The sequence below is a fragment of the Dendronephthya gigantea genome, unplaced genomic scaffold (assembly GCF_004324835.1).
Source record: "Dendronephthya gigantea isolate DGI-Jeju-01 unplaced genomic scaffold, DenGig_1.0 000010F, whole genome shotgun sequence".
Classification (NCBI taxonomy): domain Eukaryota; kingdom Metazoa; phylum Cnidaria; class Anthozoa; order Malacalcyonacea; family Nephtheidae; genus Dendronephthya; species Dendronephthya gigantea.
The window spans coordinates 421,972-445,227 of NW_021163020.1; the positions used below are offsets into that span (position 1 = coordinate 421,972).

General features: G+C 36.2%; 4 protein-coding genes across 4 annotated transcripts; 2 read left to right on the forward strand and 2 right to left on the reverse strand.

Annotated features, from left to right (window-relative positions):
- Positions 1 to 140: 140 nt before the first annotated feature.
- On the forward strand, positions 141 to 12,571 carry LOC114518114 (chromodomain-helicase-DNA-binding protein 4-like). Its single transcript, XM_028538040.1, has 46 exons — positions 141 to 300; positions 1,243 to 1,337; positions 1,474 to 1,684; positions 1,850 to 2,058; positions 2,173 to 2,245; positions 2,318 to 2,521; positions 2,596 to 2,627; positions 2,769 to 2,945; positions 3,025 to 3,198; positions 3,272 to 3,338; positions 3,491 to 3,543; positions 3,672 to 3,749; positions 3,868 to 4,082; positions 4,252 to 4,353; positions 4,546 to 4,584; positions 4,673 to 4,733; positions 4,833 to 5,024; positions 5,128 to 5,264; positions 5,381 to 5,444; positions 5,535 to 5,672; positions 5,750 to 5,871; positions 6,031 to 6,082; positions 6,196 to 6,317; positions 6,387 to 6,525; positions 6,664 to 6,795; positions 6,871 to 6,988; positions 7,063 to 7,187; positions 7,269 to 7,307; positions 7,425 to 7,629; positions 7,710 to 7,831; positions 8,018 to 8,074; positions 8,163 to 8,276; positions 8,357 to 8,399; positions 8,495 to 8,575; positions 8,644 to 8,717; positions 8,816 to 8,907; positions 9,021 to 9,062; positions 9,244 to 9,388; positions 9,565 to 9,621; positions 9,698 to 9,752; positions 9,867 to 10,650; positions 10,883 to 10,956; positions 11,052 to 11,095; positions 11,174 to 11,274; positions 11,366 to 11,460; positions 11,529 to 12,571. Exons 1-46 carry the CDS (start codon positions 243 to 245, stop codon positions 11,957 to 11,959), a joined length of 5,844 nt encoding a protein of 1,947 aa, XP_028393841.1. The 5' UTR covers positions 141 to 242; the 3' UTR covers positions 11,960 to 12,571.
- Positions 12,572 to 12,813: 242 nt separating this feature from the next.
- LOC114518441 lies at positions 12,814 to 14,221 on the forward strand. The gene has a single exon (XM_028538430.1). The coding sequence runs from the start codon at positions 12,964 to 12,966 to the stop codon at positions 13,840 to 13,842; it is 879 nt and encodes a 292-aa protein (XP_028394231.1). The 5' UTR covers positions 12,814 to 12,963; the 3' UTR covers positions 13,843 to 14,221.
- A 14-nt stretch (positions 14,222 to 14,235) lies between these two features.
- LOC114518443 (paired mesoderm homeobox protein 1-like) lies at positions 14,236 to 16,842 on the reverse strand. Its single transcript, XM_028538431.1, has 4 exons — positions 16,704 to 16,842; positions 15,408 to 15,658; positions 15,103 to 15,316; positions 14,236 to 14,846 (listed from the first exon to the last, which is right to left on the reverse strand). Exons 1-4 carry the CDS (start codon positions 16,750 to 16,752, stop codon positions 14,545 to 14,547), a joined length of 816 nt encoding a protein of 271 aa, XP_028394232.1. The 5' UTR covers positions 16,753 to 16,842; the 3' UTR covers positions 14,236 to 14,544.
- A 289-nt stretch (positions 16,843 to 17,131) lies between these two features.
- On the reverse strand, positions 17,132 to 20,127 carry LOC114518313 (type-1 angiotensin II receptor-associated protein-like). Its single transcript, XM_028538288.1, has 8 exons — positions 20,038 to 20,127; positions 19,755 to 19,789; positions 18,830 to 18,941; positions 18,276 to 18,354; positions 17,932 to 17,977; positions 17,764 to 17,791; positions 17,588 to 17,678; positions 17,132 to 17,424 (listed from the first exon to the last, which is right to left on the reverse strand). Exons 1-8 carry the CDS (start codon positions 20,071 to 20,073, stop codon positions 17,339 to 17,341), a joined length of 513 nt encoding a protein of 170 aa, XP_028394089.1. The 5' UTR covers positions 20,074 to 20,127; the 3' UTR covers positions 17,132 to 17,338.
- Between the last annotated feature and the right edge of the window lie 3,129 nt (positions 20,128 to 23,256).

Genomic DNA, 23,256 nt, shown 5'->3' on the forward strand with positions numbered 1-23,256 from the left:
TTGGCTAGGGAAAACGAGTTTGTGAGTGCTATTGGTGTTTTTGCTTCTCCTTTGAGGGGGGAAACCAATTATTGGTTGTCCCCATCTTCTCCCCCCGGGAAATAACCGTGAAAGGCCTGGAAATAGTGGGGGAGGCATGCGCAGTTTTTAGTGAAAGGGAAGTGTTTCTTTCAGAAATTAGACAAAAGATTTTTGCCTAAATGCACGTTTTACCTATATTTTGAGCGGTTTTTTGCTTAAAAATGAAGAGAAATGCTTCAAAAAGAAAAGAGCCGTCAACCTCTGAGGCTAGTCCTGTCGGTAAGCAATAACATCTTCTCTCTATCAAAATTTTCCGCTATACAAATGTACAGCTATTTAGAATTTCGTTTTCCGTGCCTCTCGTAATATTCTTGAGACCGTTCAACAAAAACTAGGTTGCTTCTAGAAATGTACAGGTTCTTATGTTCCTGTCATGAATGAGGGCAAGAACTGGATGGATATTCCCGCTTTCAACTAGCGTTGCACGCAGAATCACAGTTACCGTTGTAAATCATTGAAAAATAAAAATGCGAAATAATGAATTTATTTTTTGTACTTGCTCCAAAGATAAGTCGTGTGTTCGTCTTTATGGTAAAGAAGTAAAATTATGAACACATTTTGCAGAACATTACAAAGTATTGATCGTGTTAATTTATTACGAAACTCTATTCCCCCCCTGAATATTTAATTGCGGTAAAACCTGAAAACATTGAGTTATTCAGAGACATATTTCCTCGTTTATTGACTTTATTCCACGTTATATATAGTATAAATGTCATCAAGAGTCATCTTACTGTATTTTTATTTCCTTTAAAAATTCTATTTGTCCTGTAAAAATTTTCTATGAATAAATAAGATGAGATTTTGAGCTGGATATAATATATGTAGTTCTGTCACATAAGAAATATTTAAGCATGCCTTGGCTTGACCTTTTGTGTTATGCTTGCCATTCAAACTGTCAATTTTTTAGTAAACCCATGACCTTAGTAATCTAGTAAATTATATTCAAGAGTGCAACTAGCTAGAATAATAATTTGAATGAGATTCCATCATATGAACTGTTAGTGCTTTAACAATGTACCATATTATGTACCATATGTTGAAAATGACCATAGTGACCATATGTTGAAAATAGAAACTTCTACAAAGAGCAGATTGAATTCATTGAGAAACAGTTGTAGGACATTCTAAGGAGTTTATATTGATCATGCATTTTTTCAGGTGAATCATCTAAAAAGAAAAAGAGATTACAAACCAAATCACCTCAGAATCCTGCAACAGTTGTGGAAGAATCTACACCTGAAGTTTACAAGAAGGTTAATATGCAGTTGTATACAGTCTCAGTCTTGTTGATAGTATTTCCTCTAGGACCTCTCTGATATCTCCATGCCCTATAACATTATAACTCAGCAATGTGTGTATAAATAGAATATTTCTTTATTGTGACCTTAGCCATCCGTAGTGCTATCAGAACATCTTGGTATGAAATTGAATTTCTCAATCCCACCAGAAGAAGAAAATGATATGACATACAAGAAATTCTTACGTCTTGTTCATAAGCAAATTGCTGCAGCGAATACTGGCTTTCCTAATTCTAAAATCATTGCACTTGTTGGAGCTGCATGGAAAGATTACAAAGCTGAAATGATGGGAAAAGATCTTGGTAATATTTTAGTGTGACTAGTAAATATTTTGTGATAGTTGACTGCATATCCATGCACACAGCATGCAAGAAAGAAACATACACCTGTCTACGTTTTTTATTATATAATCAATCATTGGAAAATCAGATCAGTTGTTGATATTTGTCTATCTTGTCCTGATAAAGAAAAAGAAGCAGAAGAAGCAAGTGCAAAGAGTGGATCAAATCCAGGCACTCCTGAAGTTGAACCAGAACTTGAAGAGGCTGCAGATGATCTTGATGTTGAAGAGGAGAAACCAGAGGGAAGGAAGACCACTAAAAAAAAGCGAACAATAGCACCAATCAGGATTAAAATTACAAAAATGTCTGTTAGTCAAAAACTACAGAAATCATTGGTAAATAAGTTATCTGGATTCTGCAATTGCTTGTGGATTGGTGATGAAATTTCTCAACGTAATGCTGTTGTTATAATCTGATATCTCTATCCATTGCTGTTTCATTATCAATAGGAACAGTCAGATGATTCAAATAATGAGTTCATTTCTGAGAGCGAAGAAATCCCAATTGTGAAAAAATTAAAGAGTATGTCATTGCTGCCATTGATTGTGAATCATATATCTGAGCGTCCATTAGGCTAAATATTCCTTTTTGTAGATCGTACAGTTCAAGAACTGGGAGATGACACAGATAGATCCAGTGATGCTGGAAGCACAAGTAGTCGGACTACAAAACGGAAAAAGACCATCAAGAAAAAGAAATTAATTGAAGTAGATTCTGGTGATGAGAAAGATGAGAAACCAAAGAAAAAGAAAGCAAAAACAAATGAAAAAGTAAAAGCAAAGAAAGGAAAGAAAAAAGGTTGATTGGAAAATATAAAACTTGACTGACAATCATATTTTCATCAATGTTCATTTTCACATTTTCCATTTTAGTTGTTAAAAGAAGACGTTTAAAGCAAGATCAGGTATGGTACTAGAGGATACAGTTGTAAATGATAAAAAAATGACAAAAAAATAATTGGTCTTCATGCATAGTGGATTATCTTTTGGATTTTGGAAATGTGGAATATGAGTGGAGTCTGATGATTGTAATTATCAATTTTTAGGAAGATGACGAAGATGATGATGAGGAAGAGAATGATCAACATCAGGATTATTGTGAAGTGTGCGAAGAAAGTGGTGAATTATTGTTATGTGATACTTGTACATTGTCCTTTCATTTGCAATGTCTTGATCCACCATTGGATGAAGCCCCTGAGGGAGAATGGAGTTGTCCTAAATGTGTAAGTCATTGAGTCATTCACTTGGAAGAGTCTTTATTTAACTATAAATATCTTCTAATATATATACATCATTGTTTAGGAAGACGAAGAGGCGGAAATTGAATCAGATGTCCATTTTGATTTTTGCCGTGTGTGTAAAGATGGTGGTAATCTATTGTGTTGTGACTCTTGTCCGTCCTCGTATCACATTCATTGTCTTAAACCACCCTTGAAACAAATTCCTGAAGGAGATTGGCGATGTCCCAGATGCAAGGTAAGAGACAGCTATACCGTACATGTATTCATTTTGTGAAGATGTATAAACTAGAGTTGTTTCACTTCCTCAGATCACTCCACTGGAAGGAAGAGCATCAAAGATTTTGTTTTGGAGATTTGTGAAAATACCTGGCGAAGGTAATGATAACAAATGCTTCAGCTCACAGCTTTTCTGGCTTTTAAAAACATAACAAGAATTGTTTGATACTTGTTTGAATTGTTTGATAGGCCTGTATTCAGCTGTGTAGTTGTGTTTTGTAGTTGAGTTACGTTTTTTTACATATTTCCAGTACCAGCAGACAAGAATAATGAAGTCACAATTGTGAGTGATGTTAAACCAACGGTGAGTTATGACTCGATCATAAATGCTTCTCTATGTATTTCCGTCTAAAAGAGATGATAGTGGTTGAAAGTTGACGAAGATACTAGTGGAACGCTAAAAACACTTCAGTGATATTTTTATCTTTCTAGGAACATGTCGTTCGCCAGTTTTTTATCAAATGGCATGAGAAGTCCTACTGGAAATGTTCGTGGGTAGATGAAATTCAGGTGAGTCTGTAGTGAATGAAGCCATGGCATGCATTGCTAGTTCTTCACTTGCTCACCTCCTGGTCGATGGAAATGAGCGTATTATTCAGTCACTACAAAGTTATGTATTTTGTTTCAGTTGGAAGTTCATCATCCAGGTTTGCTTGGAGCTTATGTTCGCAAGAACGACATGTCAGCGAACCCTCAGCTGGATCTTGACGATGTGGATTGTGATGATATCATTCATTTACACGAAGCACGAAATAAGGTCGAGGAGAAAGATCTGGAAGCAAGATTTTACCGATATGGTGTTCGTCCTGAGTACCTTCAAATTCAACGCATATTGAACTGCAGGTGAGCGATGGAAATTATGATTGAAAATAGCAATCTCTTTAATATATCGAGTTTCACTGCATCATGCTAACTGGAGCTCTTCTTGCTCTTTTGTTATGCGACAAGATTTCTGTCCTTCTGCTTTGCCTATCGCGTTGTCTTTTCTTTCAAATAAAACGTTTGTTTTCAGGAACGAAAGAGGAAAGACAACGTATCTTGTCAAGTGGCAAGAGCTTCCTTATAACTTGAGTACATGGGAGGATCCTCAGGATGAGGCCAATAATCAAATAGGGTAAGAAATAGGTTCATTGTGGTTGTATGGGGATATAGCGAGTTCCACGTATACACGAGGTGGTAGGATATATGGTGGTATTAATGGTCGTGGTAATCATGATAGTAGGTATGTCATGGTATTGATGGTTATAGTAATACGAAAAGGGTGGTCCATAGTTATCACCTCTTCATTTGCACTTTTTTCATTTAGTAACTTCAATGAACACATTGCAAAATATGAGAAGTTTCGGTACGTAATGTTGCATTGTTTTTTGAACATTATCATTCTGCATTCAGTTCATCTCCACCAGATTATTGAAAGAAAATCTTCATTTTAGGGAAGGTTATGAGAAGACTAAGAGAAGCAAGAAATCAAAAAAGACAAAACCCACATCTGATGTGAGTAAACTCTGATATTCTCCTCTGATGTGAGTAAACTCTGATATTCTCCTCTGATATGTGCTCCTGGTAATCCACCATTCTTTGCCTCTCTTGTAGTGTAAACGCAAGTATCCAGTACAGCCAGACTTCATCACAAACACTGGTGGAACTTTACACAAATACCAAATGGAAGGATTGAATTGGTTGCGTTTTTCCTGGGCTCAAGGAACAAACACAATTCTTGCTGATGAAATGGGACTGGGAAAGACAATTCAAACGATATCGTTTATATATTCCTTGTTTAAAGAGGTCTGTGGAATCTCTCATGTTATTTATCATAATAACGGGATTAAATCATAAGGCTGGCAACGCCACTGATTATAACGAATGTGTTATTTAATTCACTTTTTAGGGTCACTGTAATGGTCCGTTTCTTATCAGTGCTCCGTTATCAACGTTGATCAACTGGGAACGAGAATTTGAATTTTGGGCGCCAGAGTTATACTGTGTGACTTACATTGGAGATAAAGACTGCAGAGCAGCCATCAGGTGATTTAGGAAACGAGCTATCACAAAATACGACTTTGATACTACTGCTTCCTATGGTAATAACAAGTCGACCAACCAAATCCACTTGTGGGTAATTTATGTTCTTAATCTTGCAGGGAACACGAGTTTTCTTTTGAAGAAAATGCTGTTCGTTCTGGAACTAAAGTGTGCCGAATGAAGGTACTAACTTGACGGTTAGATTATTGAAATGTTTCTGAATTTTTTTATCGAACTTCCATCCTTAAATATTGTGTAAATCTCTGTATTTAGAAAGATGCTTCGGTGAAGTTCAATGTACTGTTGACGTCTTATGAACTAGTGGCTATTGACAGTGCTGTATTACAGTCTATAAGCTGGGCTATACTCGTTGTTGATGAAGCACATCGTTTAAAGAACAACCAATCAAGAGTAAGAATGATTTAAGATGATTTTAGTATTATTTTTGCCAATCATTCCAGTTGATGTTTGAATTCTTTATGTTTTAGTTCTTCCGAGTTCTGAATGACTACAGCATTGATTACACTTTGTTGTTGACGGGAACTCCTTTACAGAACAATCTCGAGGAACTCTTTCATTTGTTGAACTTTTTGGACGCATCTTTATTCAAGTAAGATTGATTAGTGGTTTGTTACCCATAGGGAGGATTATGGTGATCGCCAAGAAAGGGAAATGGGAGGCGATGCAATCAATTTTACAACTGACATCTAAACAATTAAGAATGGCGGCGGAAACGATGTTCTAACACTTGTATTTTATATACCTTTAGCGATAAAAACAAATTTCTTGGTGATTTTGAAGACGTTGCGAAAGAGGATCAGGTAATGACCTGCATAACGTTGTGGTCACATTAAATTTCGTGGATTTCCACTTCGGATTTCATTCCGAAAAGCGAATTCGCGTTCTTGAGGCATATATACCTCTTCTTGTTTAGATCAAGAAGTTACATGAAATCCTGGGTCCTCACATGCTTCGTCGTCTTAAAGCTGATGTGTTGCAAGATATGCCTTCAAAGAGCGAGTTTATTGTTCGGGTGGAGCTCAGTCCTTTGCAGAAGTAAGTTCTTTTCAAAAAGATCTTGAATTTTGACCACAGACCACCCACACGTTTGATACACGTTTTCAGGAAGTACTACAAGTACATTCTTACAAGAAATTTCGAGGCATTGAACGCCAAAGGATCTCAGACAGTTTCCTTGTTGAACGTCATGATGGAATTAAAGAAATGCTGTAATCATCCCTACCTCTTCTCCACAGCTGCCTTGGTAAGAGTTGCATCACCTTTATTCTTTTCATTCATCTGTTTACCCTGACTTGGAAAATATTAGGAAACTACGGAAATCTACCCGGTTACGAATCACATCTAAGGATATTCATTTTAACAATGTTTCTCGGCTTTATAGGAAGCAAAGAAGAGTGAGAATGGTCATTTTGAAGTGAAGGAACTAACGGAAGCATCGGGGAAGTTTGTTTTGTTGGCGAAAATGTTAAAGAAGTTAAAATCACAAGGACATCGTGTCTTAATATTCTCACAGGTTTGTCAATTTGAAATGCGAGGCGGTGTATAAATACTAAGGTAGATATCAATCCAGGTTTCTTTTGCCGTGCAGATGACACGAGTGTTGGATCTTTTGGAAGACTTTTTGGAAGGTCATGGTTATCAATATGAACGAATTGATGGAAATATAACTGGTCAGATGAGACAAGACAGTATTGATCGATTTAATGGTAGGTTGCCTTTTGAGTAATGAAACCAAGACCTTTCTTTTATAAATCAATCTTTTAAATATTTCTTGCTTTAGCTCCAGAGGCTGAAGCATTTTGTTTCTTGTTATCAACCCGAGCTGGAGGACTGGGTATTAACCTCGCTTCCTCGGACACAGTATTTATCTTTGACTCGGACTGGAACCCTCATAATGATATTCAGGTGTGTAAACCCCACAAGGAATGTTCAGAGATCGAAATTTCAAGGTTTGAAGGTGGAAATAAATTTCCGGCTTTTGTTTAGGCATTCAGTCGAGCTCACCGTATTGGGCAGAGCAATAAGGTTTGTGATTGCTTGAAACAAGTTTAATATCTCTAGAAATATATTTTATTTCGGTTTCAAATTTATGTCAGAGCTATGACACCTTTTGACATGTAATAATGTGTTGTCAAACCTTAGGTCATGATCTACCGTTTCGTGGCGCGCTCGACTGTTGAAGAACGCGTGACTCAAGTCGCTAAGAAGAAAATGATGTTGACGCATCTGGTTGTACGACCTGGTCTGGGATCTAACAAAGGAGCCAGCATGTCTAAGAGAGAGTTGGATGACATCTTAAAGTTTGGAACAGAGGAGTTGTTTAAGGACGATAACGCAAAAGATGGGGGTAAGAACCAGTTTAGACTTGGTGGATGATGTGTCTTGCTCGAAAAAGTACTATTGTGAAATGTTTTTGTGTTCTCGTAGAATCAGGCGACACAGGTTCGATTCATTATGATGATGCTGCTATTGATAATCTTCTGGACAGAAATCGTGAGGGATTGGAAGAGAAAGCATTGTTGGCCAACGAATATCTTGCCTCTTTCAAGGTTAGCTTCAGATTTAGAAGAGAAAGGTGTTGTCTTTTAGCGGGTCGATGGTTGTTGCAAGGTGGGGGGGGGGATATAGATCATTAATCCAGTTTGTGATAATCTAGATTAATCCGGTTTTGTACGGTGATCTCGGAGATTCTACTCTTCACATCAAATACACAATGATCTCTTTTTTCATTTAAGGTTGCCAGTTATATTGTGAAACAAAACGAAAAGCAAAATGAAGTTGAAGTCATCAAAGTAAGCCTTTTATTCCTTATTGAGGTGATATCGACGCATTTGATTAGTTATCAGTATGGATTTCTCAGATTTCACCTCATGATTCTAGGAAGCTGAGAAACCTGATCCAGAGTATTGGGAAAAATTATTACGTCATCATTATGAACAACAACAGGAGGATATCCAATCAAAACTTGGAAAAGGAAAAAGAATTCGTAAACAGGTAAGACTGTACTGGTTTGTAGGAATAACGGAAATGTTTTTCAGGATTTCTCATTCTGCAGCACGTGTTATCATTCTTAGGTGAATTACCTTGATTCCCATGTGGACGATGGTAGAGACAAAGGTAGGAACGAGTCTAGTTAACTTGTCAAGTTTGATGCATGCGTTCATGTAAAATAAGATAAGGGTAAAAAAGAAATGTTTTGACTTCTTCCTCAGCGTGGACAGCAGGGACATTCTCTGATGGTGAAGATGGTTTGGATGATGAAGATGATTACAGTAAAAAGCATGAAGGACAAGGTATTGCTTATACTAAAACTAAAAGAATAAAACCGAACCCTCCAAATGAGAGCTTTTGATTTTCTCAGGTCGTTCTCGACGACTGAAACCTGACGTAGATTATGTCCCACCGTTGTTAGCCAAGGTCAATGGAAACCTTGAGGTGAGAACTATATCTCGTTGTTTTGAAAACATTACGAAAGATTCAAAAGAGAGTGAAACAAGACCAAAGCGTATGAAAATGATGATTTTTATCCTCAGGTTTTCGGATTTAATATCCGACAACGACGCGCTTTCCTGAACGCTATTATGAGATATGGATTACCACCAAAACAATCTTTCAGAACTCAATGGTAAGCAATGATTTGGCTCGTGTATTCCATACAGTGCCTGTTTTGTTATCTTTCTTATAAAATGGCAGTTTCCTTGTTGTAATATTCTTGTTTTTGTTCCACAAACAATTCAGGTTTGTTCGTGATCTTCGTGGAAAAACAGACAAAGAAGTCCAGTTAGTATTGTATTTTATTTCATGGAAGAATATGCTGGAAGTGCGACCAGGATTGAACATATTGATTACTTGAGAAGTTCTCTGGTTCATGGAAGAACTATGGCAGACGTGAATGATACAATCCTGTATTTGTTACTGTAATTGTGACATTGTCTGATTTCTCGAACGTTTCTTTATTCAGGACCTATGTCTCAATGTTTATGCGTCATCTCTGTGAGCCAACACCCGACACTATACCAAGCTATGCTGACGGTGTTCCCAAGGAAGGAGTCCAACGTCATGTCGTCTTGAACAGAATTGGTATTATGAGTTTAATACGGAAGAAAGTAAGTTAATTATTGTTAAGATGCGTGGAGCCATCACCATTTGTTTCTGTTTTTTTATTGTTTGGCTCTGTCAATCCAACAAAGCTAGTTTTTTCTAGAGATCCAAGTGAGAGTTATCTCTTCTTGATCCGATGTAACTATTCAAGGAAATTTACTTTTAGTTTACATTTATGTAGGTTGATGAATTTTCCCCCTATAATATTCTCCCAAAGCCAGCAAATGTTTTATCAAAGGTAAAAGTATTTCTTCTATAAGTTGGTGATTTTTTGACAACTTCTTTACAGGTTGTTTGTTTTTTGATTGTTTTAGGACAACAGACAGAACAGAACAATTGAAATTAAAGATACTGACGCTTCATCAAACGGTGATCACATATCTCTTTGACTGAACTAGAAATATTTTCTTTTTTCTTTCATTGCACCACGTTGCAAAGGTGTTGCTGCGTGAATGCTTTCCTTACTGCGAACGTTCTCTTTAGGGACCGTAGAAAAACCTTCAGAACAAGTAGCTGAACATAAACCAGGAGAAACGAATGGTAAAAAGACAGTTGAAGATGAAAAATCTGCAAATGCCCCATCGAAATCTGAAGATGCAGAAACAGCTAAATCAGACGAGAACGTTGCTGGAGAAGTTGATGAAAATACTGTGAAACAAGAGAAGGCTCTCGATGATAAAAATCTCGCAAGTGAGCCGACAACGTCTGATGAAAATTCTTCAAACAAGACAAAAAGCAATGAGAAAACCGGAGAGACGGAAGACAGCGCGGGTTCAAGTAAAAATGACAAAACAAACAATACTTCGATAGAAGATAAAGAAGCAGAAGCCTCAAAGAAAGGCGACGCAATTATAACGAGCGCAAAAAAAGACGAAACTGACGCTGATAAAAACGATAATAAAGCTGACCCTGATGAAAAAGACGATGAAGAAAAGACTAACGATGATAAAGCTGTTAACGATAAAAACGATGTCGACAAAAATGATGCTGACAAGAAGATCGACGGTCGAGAGCTACCTGTGGAGAAGAAAGATGTCTCTACGAGTACGCCTCAGCAGGAAACCTTGCAACTGGAGGCGAAAGATCCAAGATTTTCTTTGCTCAGCCCAGAGGATCTTGCAAGATTGCGATCAAAGGAGTTTGTATTTAATATTGCTGATGGGGGTTTTACAGAGTTGCATACAATATGGGAGGTCGAGGAAAGACAGAAGAGGGATGATATATGGTGGAGAAAACATGATTACTGGTTATTGGCTGGATTAGTTGTGTATCCTTTTAGTTTTCTGCATTTTTTGTTTTCACCCAACAGAGGTTTAAGTAGTTGAATCAAAGTTCTTTAGAGCCGCTGCCACGCTCTTCCCAAGCTGGTTATATAGTCTAGTATCATAGCAAAGGATTTTTTAAATCATACAAATCATGATCTTACGGTCATGGTTCTGTAGACCACTCTGTTTGTATAGTTTCATTAGACTGGAATTTCTTTAACATTGTGTCTCAAGTCATGGCTATGGTAGATGGCAAGATATTGCTAACGATCCCAAATTTGCCGTAATCAACGAACCTTTCCGGCGAGGTACGACAGAAATGATTAACTAACAAGTGGGAAAGAATGAAAATTTTCTTACAGCAAGATCTGAAAACTAACTGTAGTTTTTCTTCTATTTTAAGTTTCACTTGAATACAAAAACAAGTTTATATCCCGAAGATTTAAGGTAACATACTCAACGGATTGCTCTTCTCTAAAAATATCTCGTCCAAATGTACTCAGAGGCTCCATGTCCCCTTTTCAGCTGTTGGAACAAGCCTTGATCGTTGAAGAACAGATACAAAGAGCAAAACTACTAAATTTACACCAAGATTCCAAACTGCCCGTCATGGCTCTGAACTCAAAGTAATTTATATGCGATACTTGCCTTCTTTTTTGCAGAACGTATTTATTCAATATTTTTATTCTTTACTTTGGTTATTGTTGTGTTTGCCAGGTTTGCTGAGGTCCAGTGCTTAGCAGAAAGTCATCAACATCTATCGAAGGAATCTTTAAACGGCAACAAACCAGCCAATGCAGTGCTTCACAAGGGTTAGTCCGATTCTGTTAGTCCAATGCATTTAATTAATAACTAATTATTAATTTAATAACTATTTTAGTTCTCAACCAGCTGGAGGAATTACTTTCAGACATGAAGAACGAAGTGACACGTTTACCATCCACCTTAATTAACCTTCCCCCAGTTTCCGCTCGGCTTCATATGACTGAAAGAAGTATTTTAAACAGATTAGCACAGAAGAAACCAGAACCTCCCACTTTACCAGAAACCTCTAAACATTCTCACTCTACGGAGCCTAAACAGGCCTCCTCGACTTCAAGCCTTAGTAATTTGGCTTCACCCACAGAAAACAGTGGAAATAACCCAGCAACAACATCACCTTCTCCAGTACAGAAACCATCGACCTCAGAAACTTTGAATCCACAGAACAAACCATCCGAAATGGAGAGTAGTTCTGCTTCGAGTGATCCCTCAACCATTGCTAAACAAGAAGATACAAAGAAGTCAGACGATATCATTCTTATTGAATAGAAACCTCTATTTTATAATTGTTTGATATTCCTGGGACTATTTTTGAGATTGGAATCTTTGGTAACTTTCATACTCCCAAAGTATTGTGCAAATACCGTTGTAAAAAATAAAATTTACACTACACTCGATTTATTGACTAAAATGGGTCCCTTGTCCATTTCATCCATGCCTGGCCTGTTTTGGTACTCTGAGCACTAATATTGGGCATGGGTACCCATCTTAATCTCGTGTCGTGGCAATAAATTGAGTGTAGCGTAAAGAGGCTAAAGTTTGAGTGATCTTCCCATTGCTGACGCAAGAAGCCGACATTACCAGACGCAAGAAGAAAACATTTTAGCAGACTAAGCCGTTCAGTAATTTATATTGAGTTTCCGTTTGGAAAATGTTTACTATTTTAACGTTAAAAACCCAACAAGGATTGATTCAAAACACAATTTTTTTTAGTTCTTTCCAAATTTTTCTTTTACATAAAAAATAGGTACGCTAAGCGTACATGTATCAGGTATAAGCATATAGAAGAATTAGCCCTCATATAATGCCAAATGCTCGAACTTGTAGTCTTTGTAGATGGTTCTCAAGGTCACCACCAACATCAACTGGTCTTAAACGAAAGTGTTGTAGCCTTTGCTCTAACACTACATTTGATGACAGTCTAGTAGGGCTGTTGTTTTGAACAGAACCAGGATTTCTTTCAATATCTGCTGACGGCATTAGTTTCCTTTGAGATATGTGATATTGTTTACTATATAAACCCATCGCTGAATGGTTATGTGTTAACAAATAGTGTTAACATACGGTACCAGAACGGATATGGTTCGTTTATATCGTCCCCAATCTCGGCGGCCAAATTCAAAATGGCGGTGGCCGGACACCATTGAAAAAGTATAGTACACTCTCAAAATCATAAATAGTTCGTTTGCATATATATGATCAAAGAAACCGGCGTGAAAAATTAAATTCTCTTCATAAAAGTACATGATTGTTGACTTTAGATCGAAAGGTTCATGTCTTGGTCAAAATTAGTTCATGGGATTGTCGGTGCAACATCTGCTTGTATTGTACTTTTACATTCTGTGCCAAACGTATTTCCAAGTCTAGTTATAAATCAACAAAGTTTACCAAATGCTGATGTACCTTGTCATATTCAACAAGCTTTTGTGGAGGTCGCTGAGAAGATGAATATATCCCATCCTGATAAGGTAAAACTCTTCATAAATAACGGCTCTAGTAGCATTTCAGTTGGTTCAACATTATTGCCTGGAGGAGCTGCAATTGGGATTTCCCGACTTTTTTTATACACAGACCTTCAAGAGATTTCTGAGTCAGGTCTGGCATTTAAAGGCAAGAAAATTAATTTGCACACTAAAGCCGGTGAAAAGTTAAGTAATGCGCTGCTGTTTAATGAAGAAGAATTAAAATTTATCTTAGCTCATGAATTGAGTCATTTAAAAAATTTGGACTTTACCACAAACTGCTTTTTACCAGCCTGGTGGTTGTACTTTACCTACAGAGCCGTGCCGATTGTATCAGTAAATCTACCTCCAAATGTTTTACTTAAAATTGCTGTACAATGCTTTCTTTGGCTTTCAAGTTATTGGATATTCAGACATCAAAATATAAGCTTGCATCACAACCGCGAATTTGCGGCTGATGAACAGGCTGCAATGCTTGGTGTAAATTACATAAAAGGTGGAATAAGTGCAACCTTAAAAAAAATGAAAGTAAATGAAACATTAAGAGGGATGAATGGGTCGGATGGAAGAATGTTGTACTCTGTTGAAGGAAATGATTTGAAAGATTGGGCACACCCAAAGCTATCAGAAAGATTACGTAAATTAGAGGAGATATATGCTGAGAAATACTTAGGAAAGACAACTGGTTAATTTTGATAGGTGCTTGACCTGTTGTGTATAATATTTCATAGTTAAACAATTTTTTTCGATGAAATTGCTTAATTTATATTACAGAACAAAACCCAAGAGAACAAGTATAGCATTAATAATATAAACAATATTTACAGTTGAATTAAAGTTTTTGTATCCACAGGACTCAACATAACAACAGTCAGTGGTTGTGAATTTGAAATTCAACCAATAAAATTAGCCTTTCTCACGATGACGAATATCTGCCATTTTTGGGGTACTTTCAATTTATAATTTTTTTTAATGTGTTTAAACAATAATAGCAATGTAAGAAGAATTTTCTAAGAGTCTATAGACCATTTGAACAATAAATTAAGCCTAAAATTAAAGACAGCTGCCCTGACAAGGTCTCACAATTTAAAAAAAAGTACCCCAAAAATGCCGGGACATTCGTCATCGTGAGAAAGGCTAATTTATAGGGCTTTTTGTTGTTTGAAAACTATTTTGACCTGCTATAACTGACCAAGGCCAATTACCTCAACATAGATAATTTCATATAAGTTCACAAATTTAATATAAATATTTACTAATTTCTGATGCCCATCACTATGTTTACCTGAATAAATGATGACTGGCTTAAAAAAGTGCATGTGTTATAACTCAAAATATTTAACAGCGAAAATATTCTCCCATTCAGAGAGTACTTTATATCAGTATACAAATCTAGTATTTCCCTGAGGTGTTGGTAGATGGAACATGTGGTTGGAAATTTGAATGTGCAGTTGGACCTATGTTATCTCCTCCTAGTATGATATATTGACCCGATGATGAAATAGTAGCACTTAATGAATACAACGAAGGTGCGGTCTTCTGGTTGTCAGAAATAAGCTCTTGTGTTGTATGAGGTGTTGTTAACTTCTCGTAAATATTCACCAGTTCTTCCTGTTTGGTGATTTGGTTTTGTGCCTTATTTCCTGATGCAGATGTGCACATAGAATTCGATGAGGTGCATGTACCATTGAATTCTATAAAATGAACACATAAAATAAAATAAGAAAAATGTTAGAGAATTTTATTGCAGTTGTAGTCATCATTGAAGCCTTCATCCTTTTGCCAAAATGAAGTATTAAAGACCTTCTACTTTGCCACCCAGTGAAAAATGAATAATGTATCATGTCTTCTAACTCGAAATATTTGATAACCTGGGTCCAATGCCAAAGTATTTTCAGACTATTTTGTGTGTTAGCGGATGATTACCGCCAAGTAATGGACAAAACAAACCTGTTCCCTCCTCCTTTATTGTGGAAGTTGTATGTTGTATTGGTGATGGTCGTCTCATGGCATTATCCACCACTGGTTGTCTTGAATTTTGTCCTTGGTTGCTATGAACCAACATCATTGTTGGTGTATTTTGTGCAGTAGCAGTTCCTTGGTAAGTGTTTATTACTTGACGTTGGTTCTTTCTAAATTTGGCTCTTCGATTCTGGAACCAAACCTATTGAACAGTATATGAAAATTAGAACATTGAAAACCTATACTATGCAAGTTGTTTCACTCCCTAAACAAGAAAAGTATACAAAGCTAACTTGTATTCTATCATCAGGAATTTTTAGGTGATTTGACAAGTCTTTTCTTGTTTGAAAATCAGGGTAATGTGTATTAGAGAAGGCAGCTTCCAGTTCAGAAAGTTGAGTTTGGGTGTAGGATGTTCTGCCCCGCCTTGATTTTATCATAATCTTTGTTTTTGCTGGTTCCATTGGGTATTCCGATGAAGGTGGATACTGTTGAAGTGGCTCATTGTTTCCCATAAGACTCTGACTGCTTGCTATTAAATTATCTGAAATAGAGTAATATTTAAACATTTATACATTTGAACATATACTAAAAAGACTTTCCCAATCTTGAGGTATTTGACTAACAGTTCTGGGTACACACTTGGCCCGCCAATTTTTTGGGTTGCTTCTGATTATTACTTGAATACTTGAAACTGATAAATTCTAAAGGATGGTTGATTTAAAAATATACTTTTATGGCTAATCCAGATGTTTTATTCATAAAAGGAAGGGTGTGTGCACATTGTCACAAAACCATTCTATCCAATTTCCTTGCCGTTGTAACCACAATAAATTAGCACTACATGTCATTGTTATAAATTCCTTGTATTTTAATATCTTGTGAAGATATTCTTTTCATAATAATCCTAGCAACAACAGATATTAAAACAGGCCAAGTGCGCGCGTCATGGCACAAACGTCACACGTGCGATGTAAAAAATATTCATTACTGTTTATACGCTTAATACAATGAAGTGTATTTTCCTTAAAGCACTTGACCCTGACGTCTTTATTTAATACTGATGCTTATATTGTTTGCTGAAACGTTTCACAGCAAGTGTTAGGAAGAAATATTATCCTCAGAGTGTGCGTAACTGAAAATTTGCCTTAGACATTGATATCTCAAACAAAGCCTTGGTATTTTCTATATATTTTTTCTCCCGTAAACAATTTTATAATGGGCTTAGTTATCTTACACTTTTTTTAGCATTAAAAAAACTCGTTATAGTGAAGTAAGCCTTGTGAAAATAGCGAAATCTGGCGCAATAAAAATCGCATTCTTTGCCAAAAACTACAAACAGCGCTTGTCGTGCGTCAAACAAGCTTTGACATAATGTTTTGAATATTCGCGTTAAACTAATGCAAACATTAATTAATTAAGACTTAATTGGACCCGCGATAACCCCTTTATAATAACCAACCCACTTAAATAACGAAATTTACACTTTGAATCAAAATTGTTTTATAATTTGAATCGCGTGTCTGGTGAAGACAGTCTCAGCGTTCGCAAGACTCCTTGTGTGTATTCAAATTTACATAATCCCTTACCAATCACCCTCCTTTCTTCGTTAAGAGGATCCGCATTTTGGATTGACATCTCTTCACCTCAATGACTAAGTCTTCTTTAACAATAAATTCAATTATTTGTTTATTAATACGTACTCCAAAATACCAGCGATCAAACAGAAAATGGAATCCTTCTGTGACCTTATCTCTTTGACCTTATCCTCAAGCGCATCGCGCTCGACCAATCAGATTGGAGGAAATTGAGACACGTGCGCGCGCTAGTAAAATGGACCAATCAAACGGAGGAAGGGCGCAAAGTAATTTGAATCGCATTTTATGTAGCTTTGCTGTAAGTGGAGAATTTCCTTGGATACGTCGTTCCAGCACTAGTATCCAAATTATTATCTTTTTCTTTGACTTTTGGCATATGTAAATCAATAGACAACTAACATGATTATCAATTGAATTTATTTCAGCAAACTATTTGAAACTAAGATAGTATACATACTTTGTGACTGACATAGCTATCATTAGCTCCTAGGACCTAGATCAGTTGACATTCCTGTTTCCGTGAACAACAACTTTATCATCAAAATTGTAATAAATACTAAACAAAATATAACATCAAAAAGCGGTATGTACTACAACTCGTCCATACAGAAAATGTGTAATTCTTTCTAGTACGGTTGACCACCATACGGTGGCGGTGCTGGTTGCTCATTTTGAGGTGGAAGAGGGTCATTTGGCGGTTGGCTTCCAGAACCTATAAATATACGAGATAAGATAAAATGTGGTAGCTATATTTTGAACCTAAAGATGGTGGTGCAATAGGGGAGATCTTTATAGCCGTAATATAAGCCTATGTTGTTTTTCTTGAAAACTAAACATAGAGAAGTGTGTTATAAGATAATCAAAATTATATTTACCTTTATTGGCACGGTATTGTGCAACTTTTTGTCTCAAACCTCCGTCACCACGAGTGAGATAGTTCAAGAGAATTATAAGGATTGAAACAGGCTGGAGAAAAATACAAATATACAGTATATTAGTATACAAACTAACAACGTATTTAACAAGCTTAGTATGCTAAGAAATGACTCACTTTTAGCAGCAAGTTTAATATGGACATTCTAGTAATGATTTTAAGGAAAACTTAGTTGTTTCTTGCAAAACTACACCCACGTTAGAGCTAGACCCTGAATTTCTCCCAAATTTCTTGTTGAAAGAGCTTGCAAACTAGATATAAGCATAATCTTTTAGCAAAGGATACGCAAAACTGAATCGGAAGCGATCTTTATTCGGGGTGCAGGAATATGCTATAAAAGGAATATAAAAGATTTTTTATGAAAGTAATATTTTCAGGGAAAGTGTAATCTTGTTGGATAATTGTTTTGTGATAATCCTGCTCGGGCCTGCCTGCCATCTTCTGTTTAAAGATTTCAAGGTCTGTTCACACGATCCAATTTTGTTGGATCCAATTCACTTCTGACGTATGAAGTATAGTCGGTTATTGATAAAGCAGTACTGCATTGGCTTCACTGGATTTGCTGTTCGTATACATTACAAGACAACAAACTATAAAACATCCATCAGAGGTGAACAGACTTTTATTACCTGTTTTCTCGTCACCATCGTAAGTCACCGCTATGATAATGATATCATGTAACAACGCGAATGCCATTCCCACTAAAAACTGTTTAGGAAGAAAAATACTCGCAGCATTAGTTGAAATGTCATAAGGATGTGTTATAATCAATAAAAAGTAGCTCGGGTTGTGGCCCTCAACCCTCTTGTATGTTTTCAGAACAGTATACAAATCAGATAAGAGTGGTAAATGAGGTGAGTGCGAGGTGCCACACCCAAGTACCCTCAACTCTGTGTTACTCAACTTAGCCTCTGGTCTATATAGAAAGACTGCACTGTGCTCATTTTAAGTCGTTTAACACTGAAGGCTGCTGGTGTTCATATTTTGAACGTTGAATATTTGTTTAGTTGTGCACTCGAATATTACAAGTGTCTGCTGATACTTGGCTGTCTGAATTTGTGCAGAAATTTGTACAGACATTTTTCTTCCACTTCGTTCAGATATATCAAGTAAATGAACGAAATAATAACGAAATGTGATTTCTAAGATCCCTGACCATCATTTAAGGTAGCTCACCACTCACCAGTTCTGAAATTGCATGGTCAGATGACGCTACAACTGCTCCAACACCCAACGCAAGCACAAGGAAATTGCAAAACTGATATGAGACTGGTAACCAAGCGCATTGGTTTGCCCTAAATATCAATAATATATTTCCTATTGTGGTTTTAAAATGTCGTGGCGTTGGTCTAGGCAAATATTTTTCATGCTGTGTTATAGTACTGGAACCACTGATCACAGTAAAACTGTATAACAGAAAAATGTATTACTTTCGCTAAAGGCAAAATATTCAACCATTTTTCACAAATATACAACAATTGATAAATTTGATCATTTACTGTATGACAGTGTATTGGGTATATATTTTTTCTTATGCGCAAACTTGTAATATAAAGGTTCAATCTTTCTCCTTAATGCTCAAGTGGGAACGTCAAACCGAGTATCTACAATTAAAGGTACTTGATTCACTTCAAAATTTGATTGGAAGATGTATCACAATCATAATTACAATAATGAATTTTTAATTACTAGAAATTTAGGCGAACAGGTTCACAGGGACGGGCAGTATATTTTTACTCCCGTTAAAACGTCTTAATGCGCTGTGAGATTCTCGGAATCAGTTATGTTTTGAACCTGATTTTCACATGCATTCCTCATTATCATATCTGTAAGAACATCTTTGTACTATAATATAATCATAATATAAGATTTTAACTGATAACAGAATTATTAATAACCGAATAATCACGAGGCGTCAGAATTATTAAAAAAAATCACGAGGCGTTGTATTTGTGTCCACAATTCACAAAATTCACTACCGTCATTTATCCAACATATTTGCTCCTGGTGGAAGAAGTATGATGTATTATAGCAACACGCGATTCGTGGCATGATCTTGGGCAAATTATGTGAGGTCTTTTATCACAAATATTTAATTATTTACTTACCAAACAGTGAGGATAAAATGAATTACGATTATAACCTAAAAGAATGAGGATTTCCTTAGGACAGCATCGTCATTAAAAAGCAATAAATCTTTATTAAAGTTTCAATAATAAGCTTTAAAATAACGGGAATTAGGAGAATGAAAATTTGCATTGATCAGATGACAAATAAAGAGCATAAGTGGAACGCTTGCTATTGTACAGAAATTCATTTCTGTATGAATATTCGTTCTGTTTCAAATTGTTACTTCTGTTACTATAGATTATACGTAATTTGCGACTTTACCTGCAAGAACACAACTGAAACTTTTGGCAAAGCCATATTTTGATATCCACAAAACAAGTTGATCGTCTGTGAGTGTGTTGGGCTTGTAAACAAAGTCTAATATTACAAATTCTTTCTAATATTACTTCCCGTGGCGATTGCTGATTTATTTAATTTAATATTCAAACTCTTTGTGTAAAATAAGTTTTTGCGTAGCCAGAAATGATATTGCATATTTTCGAAATACGAAGGTTAATTAGAGTTTTTTAACTAAGCTTTGCGTCTAGAGCTAAAATATTTAGGTATTTTAGTTTTATATCAAGCGCATTTCGTATATGAAGTTGAGAAATACTGAATATTTCAAGTTATTTACAACTTTAGTGACCATCATTCGTAACAAAATGGGTTTTTTTTAAATTCATAGACAATTATCACAACTGCAATTGTCAACTTGGCCCTTTTTATCCAAAGCGCAGCTTAGAAAGTAGTTGCAACGTGAAGTTCTTACATTTTGAACAGGGTTACAAGAATGGCTGAAAAAGTGAAAATTAGCCAACCCTGGCCTTCATCCAACTTTTCCAGCAACAAAAATAGGAAGGCAAAACGAAGGGCTAATCTGGCCACCCTGCTGCGCAAAGTATTTCATTGAAGGTTAGATATATCCACGTGATATGTCAGACTGTTCATTGAGTTCATTGGTTACACCCATCGCACCCCCCATCGCACACACTCATCGCACCCAGTCATCGCACCCAAGATACTCGGCAATCGCGTTCCAGGATCCAAAGATACTCGGCAATCGCGTTCCAGGATCTCAAGATTCTCGGCAATCGCTTTCTAGGAACCATTTCCACTCAGGTTCAGGGAACGACATTGCAATATAGTGGAAGCTTCACAAGTATGGTAATAAGTTTATGTCCAGTATACACCAATAGTAAAATCGCACTTGTTTTTAGCTGGCATATATACATCAATAGCCATAATTCATCATAGATACCCATCATAACATATCAATATACATCCTTACACGCAACTAGGCATTGCTAGACATCATTGCATATCACTGGACATCATTATACATCAATGGACATCATTATACATCACTGGACATCGCTGGACATCATTATACATCACTAGACATCATTATACATCACTGGACATCGTTATACATCACTGGACATCATTATACATCACTAGACATCATTATACATCACTAGACATCGCTGGACATCATTATACATCACTGGACATCACTAAGCATCAATAGACATCATTATACATCACTAGACATCATTATACATCACTGGACATCATTATACATCACTGGACATCATTATACATCACTGGACATCATTATACATCACTGGACATATTATACATCACTGGACATCATTATACATCACTAGACATCACTATACATCACTAGACATCATTATACATCACTAGACATCACTGGACATCATTATACATCACTAGACATCTTTATACATCACTAGACATCACCAAGCATCAATAGACATCATTATACATCACTAGACATCGCTGGACATCATTATACATCACTGGACATCACTAAGCATCAATAGACATCATTATACATCACTAGAAATCGCTGGACATCGTTATACATCACTGGACATCATTATACATCACTAGACATCATTATACATCACTGAACATCATTATACATCACTGGACATCATTATACATCACTGGACATCATTATACATCACTAGACATCATTATACATCACTAGACATCATTATACATCACTAGACATCACCAAGCATCAATAGACATCATTATACATCACTAGACATCGCTGGACATCATTATACATCACTGGACATCATTATACATCACTGGACATCATTATACATCACTAGACATCACTATACATCACTAGACATCATTATACATCACTAGACATCATTGGACATCATTATACATCATTGGACATCATTATACATCACTAGACATCACCAAGCATCAATAGACATCATTATACATCACTAGACATCGCTGGACATCGTTATACATCACTGGACATCGCTGGACATCATCATACATCACTAGACATCATTATACATCACTAGACATCATTATACATCACTGGATATCACTAAGCATCAATAGACACCATTATACATCACTAGACATCGCTGGACATCATTATACATCACTGGACATCATTATACATCACTAGACATCACTATACATCACTAGACATCATTATACATCACTAGACATCACTGGACATCATTATACATCACTAGACATCACCAAGCATCAATAAACATCATTATACATCACTCAACATCAATAGACATCATTATACATCACTAAACATCATTATACATCACTGGACATCACTAGACATCATTATACATCACTGGACATCACCAAGCATCAATAGACATCATTATACATCACTAGACATCGCTGGACATCATTATACATCACTGGACATCACTAAGCATCAATAGACATCATTATACATCACTAGACATCATTATACATCACTAGACATCATTATACATCACTGGACATCACCAAGCATCAATAGACATCATTATACATCACTGGACATCATTATACATCACTGGACATCATTATACATCACTAGACATCATTATACATCACTAGACATCGCTGGACATCATTATACATCACTGGACATCACTAAGCATCAATAGACATCATTATACATCACTAGGCATCGCTGGACATCATTATACATCACTGGACATCATTATACATCACTGGACATCATTATACAACACTAGACATCACTGGACATCATTATACATCACTAGACATCTTTATACATCACTAGACATCACCAAGCATCAATAGACATCATTATACATCACTAGACATCGCTGGACATCGTTATACATCACTGGACATCGCTGGACATCATCATATATCACTAGACATCATTATACATCACTAGACATCATTATACATCACTGGACATCACTAAGCATCAATAGACATCATTATACATCACTAGACATCGCTGGACATCTATACATCACTGGACATCACTAAGCATCAATAGACATCATTATACATCACTGAACATCGCTGGACATCATTATACATCACTAGACATCACTAAGCATCAATAGACATCATTGTATATCACTGGACATCACTAAGCATCAATAGACATCATTATACATCACTGGACATCGCTGGACATCATTATACATCACTGGACATCACCAAGCATCA

What these genes read in the sequence shown, in the direction of transcription:
- LOC114518443 (XM_028538431.1), bottom strand. Translation starts at nt 16,752, where the DNA reads ATGTCAATCCAAAATGCGGATCCTCTTAACGAAGAAAGGAGGGTGATT. An exon ending in CGAAGAAAGGAGGGTGATTG is followed by an intron (nt 15,659 to 16,703) that starts GTAAGGGATTAT and finishes ACTCTATTTCAG; the next exon opens with ATAATTTAATAGCAAGCAGT. An exon ending in AATAAAGGAGGAGGGAACAG is followed by an intron (nt 14,847 to 15,102) that starts GTTTGTTTTGTC and finishes TTCATTTTATAG; the next exon opens with AATTCAATGGTACATGCACC.
- LOC114518441 (XM_028538430.1), top strand. Translation starts at nt 12,964, where the DNA reads ATGTCTTGGTCAAAATTAGTTCATGGGATTGTCGGTGCAACATCTGCT.
- LOC114518313 (XM_028538288.1), bottom strand. Translation starts at nt 20,073, where the DNA reads ATGGCTTTGCCAAAAGTTTCAGTTGTGTTCTTGCAG. An exon ending in TATTAAACTTGCTGCTAAAA is followed by an intron (nt 17,679 to 17,763) that starts GTGAGTCATTTC and finishes ATTTTTCTCCAG; the next exon opens with CCTGTTTCAATCCTTATAAT. An exon ending in ACAATACCGTGCCAATAAAG is followed by an intron (nt 17,425 to 17,587) that starts GTAAATATAATT and finishes GTATATTTATAG; the next exon opens with GTTCTGGAAGCCAACCGCCA.
- LOC114518114 (XM_028538040.1), top strand. Translation starts at nt 243, where the DNA reads ATGAAGAGAAATGCTTCAAAAAGAAAAGAGCCGTCAACCTCTGAGGCT. An exon ending in AATGGAGTTGTCCTAAATGT is followed by an intron (nt 2,946 to 3,024) that starts GTAAGTCATTGA and finishes ATCATTGTTTAG; the next exon opens with GAAGACGAAGAGGCGGAAAT. An exon ending in TTATTGGCTGGATTAGTTGT is followed by an intron (nt 10,651 to 10,882) that starts GTATCCTTTTAG and finishes TTGTGTCTCAAG; the next exon opens with TCATGGCTATGGTAGATGGC.